The sequence below is a fragment of the Pteropus alecto genome, unplaced genomic scaffold (genome assembly GCF_000325575.1).
Source record: "Pteropus alecto unplaced genomic scaffold, ASM32557v1 scaffold45, whole genome shotgun sequence".
Lineage (NCBI taxonomy): Eukaryota > Metazoa > Chordata > Mammalia > Chiroptera > Pteropodidae > Pteropus > Pteropus alecto.
Window position 1 is genome coordinate 19,892,694 of NW_006442491.1, and position 10,964 is coordinate 19,903,657.

A 10,964-nucleotide genomic window follows, 5' to 3' on the forward strand; every position below is an offset into this window, starting at 1 on the left:
ACCCAGGCTGTGCCCGTCCTCCTCCAGCTTTGAGTAGTCTGGGCGCCAGCGGGATTAGGCTGTTCTTCTCTTCCACGCCCACTGCCCACCAGGTAATCTCATCCTGGCATGCCTGCCAGCCTCCCAGGTGCCACGTGAGAGTCTGTAGAGGGGCTGGCACAGTCCCTCTCCAGACCTCTGAATCCTGAATTTACAGCTTCATATGACCTGAGTCCTCTGCTCTCAAACCCAAGTTCTTTTCTGACCCCCTGCTCTGTCTTTATGACCTGTATTATTATTGACTTTATACTTTAAACTAGCTTTGAATTCACTTTGGGCCTCTCAGTGATTTTCAGCTAAGCCCTGTGCTTGGAATGCATGTCCAGAAAATCACATACATCGATATTAATACCTCATAAGTGAAACACATTATGATTAAACTTATGCTCCAGGATGTTTGTCCATGGCCGGCCCCAGACATCCTGGCTTCCACCAGAGCACACTTGAGAAAAGCTGGTCTGGCCAAAGGCCCATTTCATTGAGGCTGGAGATGGGGAGGGGGTTGCTGGCCATCACACAGCCAGCACAGGGCAGTCAGCCCTCCTGACCCTCAGTTCTGGCAAGGTTAATTCTCTTGTGAGTCCTTGTGAATGACACCTGTGGAGGTAGCAAGAGTGTGGGGGCCTGAGGTTGGCAAAACTGCCCTGGGCTTGAAGGAGCCAATAGGAAAGAAGCTCAGCAAGAGGAGGGAAGTTCCCGGATGCAAGGACCCCAACCCGGTCCATCTCAGGTGGATTTCAACAAGGGGGTTGGTGCATTTAAATTGTGGCCCCTAACTGGGGTCATTGGGACAATTGGCTACAAGATAAGATTTATGTGACTCAAAGAGGTTTTAAAAATAAGAGTTAATTACTAGCATTTAGAGATTGGAGATTTCTCTTGAGAATCTGATTTCTGGATTCTCTTGTGCAATCAGCCACCCTGGCCACAAGGTACCTCCTTCCTGCAGGTCACACACTGGTGCCGAGGGGGCTGTTCCTCCCACCCACGTAGTCCCTCTCATTTCCGTGACATGCTGACTCCAGGAGGCCCTTGAGTTTCAGGCCCCAAGTTTAAATGAGAAGGCAGTTTTCTCTTGTCTTCTGAGAACAGCTATGGCCTCAGCCGCATAATGCAGGGGCTGTATGTATGAAAGGCCTGGACTGGGCCACCTCTGAGTTTCCTGCTCTGGTGGGCTGTGAGACTGAGATTCTGTGATTTCCAGACTCAAAATTCTGGAAGCTGAACTACTTGCTCCCTGTTCATACAGCACAAGGGTTTTCAGTAAACACATGGCGGTGTGTGTAGTGAATGACCTGGGTTCAAGCCTAACTCTCTGGATGGAGGGGAGGAACATTCCTCTTAGGAGTCCGGATGCTCAGTCTCTCAATGCAGGAGGATGGCAGAAGGAGCCTTTGTCCCCTTAGGGGAAGGCCTTGTCCACACGCCCCGCCTGGCCTCTGAAATGTGTTGCTCCCGCCCTCCCAGCATCCTTCAAGGTTTTCTGAGGGGACCCATGTAACTAGCCCTCTGCACCATCTGCTCCATCTTCCAACACGTCAAGCTTCAGCGCCTCTCATGCCTCCCACCCATGCGTGTGTCCCCTGTCAGTCTCCACATTCTTCCTGCCCTTGGTCCACTGGACTGCATAGCAAATCATTTGTAGAAAATGCAACTGTCCCCCGTGCCAGACTGGGGACCACTCTTACTTTCCTGTAATACCTGTCTTCTCTGGACACAGCTGTGCCCTGTGGTGGACTCTGTGCTGGGTGTGGCGAATGAGCTCCTGGGGGCTGTGCTGAGTAAGTTGGGTCCCAACCCTTTCCTCTCTGCCCCTTCTCCTTAACCCCCTTCCATTATCTCAATGGGTGGGGGGCACCAGGAGAAGAGGAAGGGGCAGAATTCTGGGACCTTTCACTTACTTCTCAGACTGATGAGGTTGCCACTTTGAGGAGGCCTAAATGGGGAGGTCTGGGCTGAGGCCAGCTTAGCAGAGCGTGAGTACTCACAGCCATCCAGTCTGTATCTTCTGGGGGCTTCATGCCATTTATTGAGCACCTGTGGTATGTCTAGCACTGTCAGAAACATGATGCGTATATTATTATTATCTGGACAGACAAGGTGACTGAGGCCCAGAGAGCTTAAGTAAGGACCCCAAGGCCCACAGCTACAGTGGCTGCCAGTCTCTCTGAGCACTATGGAGACATGAATGCCTTTTATGTTCACAGAAAGGCTTTGAAAAGTCTAAAAAGGTATAACCAGGATAAGGACAGAAAACTTGGGGCAGATACGTCACATGCGGTGGCATTACATGAGAGAGGTAGGGCAGCAATGTGATTAGTGATACTAGCTCTGGAAAACGGGAATCTTGACTTTAGCTTGGGCTGGTGACTTCCTCTGTCTGAGCCTCAGTTTTTTTAATTTGAAAAATGGGGATGACAGTAGGGCCCAAGCGAATCTTCAGTAGAGTGCCAGGCACTCAATAATGGAAGAAGGACCTATTATTATTGGGGGCTGGCCTCATGGGGTCTTCCTCCCCACCCTTCTCCCCATGCAGGCCTGGTTCCTCTTGGGACTCTTGGGTCTGTGGAATTCACTCTGGCCACACTGCCTCTCATCTCTAACCAGTACATAGAGCTGGACATCAACGTGAGTGTCTTCTGAGGCCCTTCCCACTATTAGGGGTATGGTGGGGTAGTGGTAGAGGTCAAGTAGGACATGCTGGGTCAAAGCCACATGGGTGAGCAGCTCTGAGACCTTCCCATGCCCTGTCTCCTGCCCCTGCAGCCCATCGTGAAGAGCGTAGCTGGTGACATCATTGACTTCCCCAAGCCCCCCAAACCTATCAAGGTGCCTCCCAAGGAGGACCACACATCCCAGGTGATCGTGCCTCTGTACCTCTTCAACACTGTATTTGGGCTCCTGCAGACCAACGGTGCCCTTGACATAGATATCACTCCTGAGCTGGTGAGTATGGCACCCTGCCCCGCTGTGTCCTGGAAATGCTAACGATGACCCAGTCACATAATCACTGATCAGCCTTGACAAGCCCTTTTCTCTACAACTGGACAGAGCTGGACAAGTTTGTAGCATGCACATGCCCACTCTTGTCCTTGTAGCAAACATTGCTAATCGATAATGGCTCTCTAAATTGGCTAAATCTAAATGGGACTTTTGATCCTTCTCAACATGACACTCCAGGAACTTACTTTCACTGAGTCAGAACTGCTATATTAAATATAGCCAGCTTTCCATCCTTGCACCAGATGAGCCCTTCTAGAGTCACGGCCAAATTTTACACTTAACGTGTGAATGGCTAACATTTCTACTGCTCTTTCAAGAGCAGACTTGAGTTGAAGAAAAGAAAACTAGGATTGGACTATACCAAAGGTCACTTAGACATTCATTCCGAAGCCTCTGAGACTTCTCTGCTTCCATTCTAGACACTCTCAAACCTCACAGATGTCTGGAAGGCCCAGCCCCCAGAATTCTCACCCAGAGGCATTTTCTTGGTCTTAGCCCTCTCTAAAGGCAGTGAGCTCTAAGCCACCTGCCCCTGCCCCAATCTGCAGTTCAGACCCAAGGGAACAGGGTTTGATCACTTACTTCCTGCATGTAGGGTCCAGAGAGCCCTGGAACAGACTTCTGAGCTGGGAGACAGGTGTCTTCTAGCTGGAGAGAGGTGGCTATCATAGCTAGGCGGAAGCCGTGTGTGTCTGAGCAACGAGTGTGTGTGCATGCAAGTGCGAGTATGAGGCAAGAGAGGGATCTCAGAGGCCAGGTACTGTTGTCAGGTGCTGTCCACCCCACTGGGTGACAGCCTTATGTTGGGTGAGAGTCTGGGAATCCTCTAAGTAGGAGAGAGTGTGTTTATCCTGTGTGAACAAGTCTGTTCTGAGAAGAGGAGGTTTGTGGTTCAGGAGTCTCAAACAGCAGAGCCCAGGGGGCTGGGCCATTATCCATTAGCAAAATAAGGGAAGCAGGTCTGGTGGACTGTAGCAGACTGGGGAGCCTGTGCCCCGTTTCTTAGGCAGATGCCACTCAGCTTCCCCAAGGGGAGGAAGTATAGGCCCAGCGTGAGCAGATTTTCTAATTTTTCAGCCAAAAAAATGGCAAATTTAAATGAAATTTTCTGATTCGTAAATACTGGACACAATTTCATAGCTTTTGAAAATGTCGTTTGGGTGAAAGGCAAAAGTGCCTGGGGTCAGATCTCTGGCCTTCAGATTGTGAGCTCTGGCAGAGTGGTATAGAAAAGCATAACTAGAATAAGGACAGGACGAGGACATCAGCTGTAGGTTCTGGAATTAGCCTGCCCAGCTCAAATCCTGGTGCCACCACTTACCAGCTTATGAGCCTGGACCGGAGACTCAGCTTCCGTATCTGTAAAATGAGGGTAATCATAGCACTCACCTTTTTGAGCTGTTGTAAATGTGAAATGAGCAAAGATGTGCAAAGCCCTTAGCATGTGCCTGGCATGTAGTAAGTGCTCAGTAATCACCGGCCAATCAAAGGAGCATGAGTGTTTGTAAAGATGTGTATGTAATTGGTGGGAGTGGGGTGAGGTGTGGACAAAACTACTTTGTGTGTGCTGAGGGATCCCTGTCCTGCCTCTGTGTTCACCCCTCTCCTACCATTTGGTTTTGGATGCAGGTTCCCAGCAATGTCCCATTAACAACTAAAGACCTGGCAGCTTTGGTCCCTGAGGTGAGTGACCCTCTCATGAGCTATGATTTCTGTAGTTCTTTCCTCATGACCCTGAATGGACTGCAGTATTGTTCTCAGTATAGTTCTCCAAATAGCTGCAATTGAATGTTGAATCTAATTTCACACTAAAATGTGAATGGCTAACATTATATCCTTTCTTGATAGCAGAGCAGAAAGGACCAGGGTTTAACTGCCCCAGAAGTCAATTGGGCATTTGTCCTATAGCTAGCTGTTCCTTGTCTATCAAAGAGAGGACAGAAAATTTTTCTAAGTTACTGAATCCTCTCTCTCCAGATGCCTTATTTTATCTTGGTCTTGGTCTTCTCTGTCCCCAGAGAGAAGACTCAGGGCATTGGCCTTGGGGAGGAAAAAGAAAGGAGAAGGTTCAGGGAGGTTCGACTAGTAGACATTAGTACACGACGGAAGGGTCTGGCCTCAGCTTTCCTGTCTGTTCAACTGGGCTGGACCAGATACTTTCCAGCTTGAGAATCTGAATTCATATTGAAATTGAAATGACTACTACAAAGTCTTTACATAACAGCAGATTCTGACAGAGGTTGGAAAGAGGCCTGGAAGAGCTGGGTTTCTACCAGAGAGGATGAAGATGGAAGCTGAGTTTGGGGATGCAGAAAAACTGTGAATCTCAAAGGTGGCGATTTAAACCAGCCTTAGTGGGTGTGGTTGAGGCCCCTTCTTCTTGGAGCCCTTGGTTAAAGGGCATAGGAGTCTCAGACAAGGGAGGAGACTGAGGCTAGACATTCAGAAGCACCTCCTGAGGGCAGGAGTTCTAAGATGGTGGAAAGGGACTTGAGGGAGGCAGAGGTGGCAGGAGCAGGGACCCGTGGATGCAGCAAGCCGAGCCTTGTCCTTGCAGCTCAGGGAGCCTGGGCCTGTCTCTGGAGGCTGAAGCCCTTGTTCTTTAATTGCTAGCCTTGCAGTGTCAGAGCCTCATAGCCCCAGTTCTAAGTCTGGTTCTGTGGCTTCAGAATCTGTAGACACAGGAGGGTGGAGTCTGTGTGATCCTGCAACTGTGGGAGTCTGGGCTTGAGGAGCTGGTCCCCAGATTCCAACAATCAAGTGACTCCAAATTTCTGTGACTCTGTTTTCTAGCACTTCTATAATTTCATGATGTCATGATTATGAGACTCAGAATTTTGTGATTGTGCGATTCATTCGTTCATTCAATTAATATTTACTAAGCATCAGCTACGTACCAGGCCCTGTGCCGGGTGCTGAGCATCCAGAAGGGGCAAAAGGTGAAAAGTAGATAAAAGTCTCCATGTTCAAGCTGCTGCCATTCTGGTGGGGGTGACAGACATTGAACAAATAAATAAGTAGAAGATGCACAGTGTCAGAGAATGGAGTGTGAAAGGTGGATTGGGAGCACAAGGGGTAATACTTTAAATTGGATGTTCTGTAAAGCCTCACTGAGGAGGTGGCGTGTGAGCAGAAGGATGAAGGAGGTGAGGGAGGGAACCGTGCAGGTATTTGGGGAAGACATTTCTCGGCAGAGGGAACCACTAGTGCAGAGGCCCTGAGGTGGGAATGTGCTTGGCAGGTTAAAGGGACAACAAAGCAGCTGGTGAGTTTAGAAAGAAGACAATGAGGTGGCCAGAGATAGAGGTGAGATGGAGAGGAGGGCAGAGGAGGGGTCACACAGAGCCTGTGGCCTTTAGGGGGATTTTGACTCCGAGTGAGACAAGAGTCTGATTCCGTTGTTCCGTGGATTGGTGTCTCCCTACCTGACTGTCAGCCTTGTGGGGGCTGAGACCGGGCCTATCTGGTTCAGGCTGTGTTCTCAGTGCTCAGCATGGTGCTTGGTGCCCTGTCGGTGCTCAGTGAGTGTTTGTTGACTCACTTACTGATTCTATTAGCAGGGCATCTAAGTAAGCCCTGCTCTGGCTTACCTCTCTCCAGGCCCTGGGGAAGCTGCCCCCAGACCAGCAGCTCCTGCTCTCCCTGCGGGTGAAGGAAGCACCCACAGTCATGCTCCAGAACAAGAAGGCCATTGTCTCCATCCCAGCTAACATCCACGTGCTGTCCTACCGCCCCGCAGGGACCCCTGAAGCCCTCTTCGAGCTAAATGGGGTGAGTGGCCAAGGGATGGGAGCCCAGCACTGATGGGTTGTGAGTGGGCATGACCCTCCCCAGTCTTCTGGGAGGGAGGTTGTCTTCCCCCTGATTTCAGGGTGGCACAGCACAGGAAGTCCCTCTGCTTCATTGCCATCATCTGAGCTGAGACCCGAGTGCCTGCTTAGATTCCTGCCTCACTGAACGTGTGACCAGGCCCGTCTTATTCACTCAGCTTCCTCAGGATCTCAGGAATGACTTCCCATCTCCCCAGCCTCTCTGTGCTCAGATTGGATGACTCTCCAGCTTTCTCCTGACCCGCCCCCCAACTCCAGTCTGCTCCCCTCCACCTCACCTCTACCAGTTTTCCCAAACATACATCTGAGCAGAGATAGGTCTCTCCCCTGCTAACTCTCTGCCCCAGCTCCCCATTGCCTCGCACCATTCACTATCCCCCCGCCCCATCCTCTGCTTTTCCTGTCTTTGTGCCCTAAGGCTCAGTTTCTCAGGGCTACCAGGTCCCACTTCCCTGCCTTTGTTTGCACAGGTCCACCACCTGCAGTGCCATCTCCCCGCCTTCCCTTGGCTGCCTCATCTTTCAAGATTCAGCTCTGGTGTCGCCTCATTGGGGATACCTTCTCTTGGCCAACTGCAGGCTGGATAGAGGGTCTCTCCAAGCTCTTGCAGTTTCAGAGCTTCCTTTCGTACAAGACTGATTGCCCTCAGTTTTAATACTCTGGTTCTTGAACACCAAAACCTTCAGATTACCTCTTCGTAACCCAGCATGGACCATAACACACAGTAGGGCCTCAGTAAGGGTTAATAGAGAGAATGGATGGTGGAAATTCACCTGTCAGCCAAGGCAGACCTGTCCTCAAGCTCCTTCTGCCGCATTTGAGTCTAACCTCTGCCTGCCTTTTCCCTGCAGGTTATGACTTTAAATGCCCAGCTGGCTCCCTCTGCCACCAAGCTGCACCTGTCTCTGTCCCTGGAACGGTAACATGGGATCCTGGGCCTTGGCTATAGTTCAAACTAGGTGTTTTGAACAAGAATTAGGAAGCAACAGGAACCTCCTCCCATTTATTAAGCAACGACTAATTTGCAGGTGTTTTACGAGCATCTTCCTTGCCTCCAGGAGCTGCCGGGGAGGGACAGTGTTAGCCCATTCTACAGATGAGGCACCTGGAGCTCAGAGGAACGGGATCCAGAGCAGGCTTTTTTCACTCTACCAGCTCAAAACCTAGTCCTGGAGATAAATTTGCTGCCAGGATAGGGAGTCCAAACTCCTGAGTTATCAGCCCCAGAAGCTAGCTGTAGAGATACCTGTCTTTGAATGTTGTAAAATGCTTTATTATTTATGTAGACTGGTTATTTCTCTAATCTCTCTACTCCCATGAGAACTAAGGCTCAGTTACTCAGGGCTACCAGGTCCCACTCCCCTTCCTTTGTTTTGGTGCTCAATATGATTATCAATATGGTAATCCTAATATTGATAATCATATTGATAATCATAATAACCAAGATGATGATGTTGATGACAATCCTTCCTTACATAGGCATGGCACTTTACAGTTTGCAAAGCCTAGGCTGGCACAGTGGGTTGTCCCTGAAAGCAGGTCTGTGGTCTGGGTCTCCATTCTCCAGGCCCAGTGCTGTCACTGTGGTGGGCCACCTGTCTCTCCTCTGGATGCAGGAGTTTCCCAGGGATCTCTAGGATCTGTGCATCCTGATCTGTAGGCACCCAGTACTCACCTGACTCCATTTTAGTTTCCCAGGCAGGCCCCTCAAGCTACTTACTACTGCCCCCCTGCAAGGCTCCGCTGCTGCCTCATGTCTAACCTCACCCACTGCCCAGGTTCATATCCCCTTCCTGGTGTTAGTCCATACCTCAGCCCTTCAGGAGATGGAAATCAGTGTCCAGGCTCTGGCCCTGGACCCGTGTTTGGGCCAGCTGTGATTCACTGGTGGGTTGCTGCCTTTAGTTAGCTTATTGGATGCGGGACACCCTCTGGTCAGTGCTTAGAGGGCCTCTTCTTAGAGAGGTTTGGCTACTTGCTCAGGGTCAAACAACTGTGAGTCAGACCAAGATTCCAGGGCCACTGAGTGGAGGTGGTAGTCATGACATCTCAGATGGAGATCCCTCCAGGTCAGATGGGAAAAACCGAGTCTCCAAGTCAAAGCTGGATAGAGGTAGAGTTGGACCTGTAACCCTGTTTCCTGATCCTGGAGAGCTAGGGGTGGGCAGGCTGGGGTGGGGGTGGGACAGAGCACCACTCAGCAGGTGGTGGGGTGGAGGCTGAGACCCCCAACATCTCTCTTCTCTCCACCAGGCTCAGTGTCAAGCTGGCTTCCTCCTTTGCCCACGCCTTTGATGTAAGTTCCTGAGAGGGTGAGCAGCTTGGTGATGGTGAGGAGGCACGATGAGACATGGGCCATGTGACTGAGCTAGTCTCAGCCTGGACTCTGCCCCAATAAGCCAGAGTGGGCAAATATCAGGACAGGTTGTGTGTGTGTGTGTATGTGTGTGTGTAAAATAGTCATCATCTTGGGACAGTGAATCTCATGATCTTCCAAAGTCTTGGAACCTCACAAAATTGTAAACGTCTAGAAGCTCACAAGGGTTCAATATCCTTGAACTTCACACAAGTTAATAAGGTTCCCTAACTCAGAAAGCTCTAACATTTCAGAGCCTCACAGAGCCCTTAATTTCCTGCTTCTCACAGTTCTGAGGCTCTAGAATCTCATGATGGTCTGAGGTTCTAGGACATTCTAAGGATTCCTAAACTGATAAGAATCTAAGATCAGGCCTCACAGAGTTCTGCTAGAGCGGGGCACATTTTCTTTCCTCTTTCTCAGGCACAGCTTCCCACTCCACCCCACAGACCCTTCCTCTAGGAAGGCAGCTCTTCCAAGTTCATAGCACCCAGGGCGAAGCCGTCCTAAATCATAGCGTTCCCTTTGGGGTCATTGGTGGACAGCCCACCAACAGTCGTGTCCTCAGGCATGGGGGAAGCTGGGGCAGCTGGACCCCTGGATTTTCCTCCCTGAGAAGAGGTGTATTGCTGCCTGTAAAGCCACACCTCCGCCCCCTACCTCCCCCGTGCTCTGTTGCAGGCATCTCGTTTAGAAGAATGGCTCAATGACGTGGTCCGGGTGGCATATGTGCCGAAGCTCAATGGTAGGCATGGCCTTCGCTGTCTTCTTGAACACGTGGAGTGTCTGAATCTGAAATTGTTGAATCCGTTGCCTCTCTCCATTGTTCTGATAGAAACACTGAAGCCGGACAGGACTTGATCCCCATTTCTAAGATGCAGAAACCGAGGCACCAATGTTTCCATTCAAACAACATTGATTAGCACTTACATCACTCTGGATTCTGGGCCCTGAGAGCTATCTGACCTCGGTCCCATCCTCACACTCACAATCCAGAGGGAAATAGTCATATAAAAATGGTTAGAATATCTATGATGCAGTGTGCAGACTGACAGAACCTCGAGGAGGCTTTGCTGAGGGGAGCCGCTGATGACAATACAGAAAAAGTGTGTTTTTGTTTGGGTTTAGTACGATAAGTAGGAGTCTACCAATAAGGGAAACTGAGTCTCCAAGAAGAGAAATGGCTGGTTCAAGGAAAGGGATCGAGTAGGGTCGGCAGGTTCCACCGTGGCCCTCAATATATCTTTGTTGTCGACCATTTCCTTTTCACAGTGGACCTGGATGGTGGAATTCCCCTGCCTAAGGTTCTCAATGTCAATTTTGCCAACGCAGTCCTGGATATCATAGAGGTGAGTTTCCCATGCAGGTGTGGTCTAGATGGGCCTTAAACTTATCTCTGGAGGCTCCTGCTTGAAACTCAGGAGGGGAATGCTCTGCCTCATCATCTAGTTTATCTCTGCACCATTTTCTAAATTGCTCAGGGAATTACAAATTACTTGGAAATGGCAAATAGATGACATATGCTCCTTCCTTACTTGCTCATGGCAGACATTGTGAATCCATCATAGAGTTCTTCCCTGATGAATTCAGAACCATATCTGGCCTATAGAATGGAATCTCAAATTCACTCACAGAATTGCAGTTTCTCTGGTCCAGGGGTAGCAAATACATGCGCTGTTCCTCTTTATCCTGTGCCTGTGGCAGATATGGCTAATAGGTCATGACACTTTTTCCTG

At 50.0% G+C, this 10,964-nt stretch overlaps 1 protein-coding gene across 1 annotated transcript in view; it reads left to right on the forward strand.

The window, feature by feature from the left end:
- The window catches only part of BPIFB3 (BPI fold containing family B member 3), a 17,465-nt gene that overhangs the window by 5,925 nt on the left and 576 nt on the right, over positions 1-10,964 (forward strand). Inside the window, exons 6-14 of the mRNA XM_006921717.1 lie at positions 1,760-1,820; positions 2,576-2,667; positions 2,806-2,985; positions 4,672-4,725; positions 6,643-6,813; positions 7,724-7,791; positions 9,126-9,168; positions 9,910-9,973; positions 10,501-10,577. Coding sequence (XP_006921779.1) covers positions 1,760-1,820; positions 2,576-2,667; positions 2,806-2,985; positions 4,672-4,725; positions 6,643-6,813; positions 7,724-7,791; positions 9,126-9,168; positions 9,910-9,973; positions 10,501-10,577 — 810 coding nt within the window. The remainder of the gene's footprint in view (positions 1-1,759; positions 1,821-2,575; positions 2,668-2,805; positions 2,986-4,671; positions 4,726-6,642; positions 6,814-7,723; positions 7,792-9,125; positions 9,169-9,909; positions 9,974-10,500; positions 10,578-10,964) is intronic.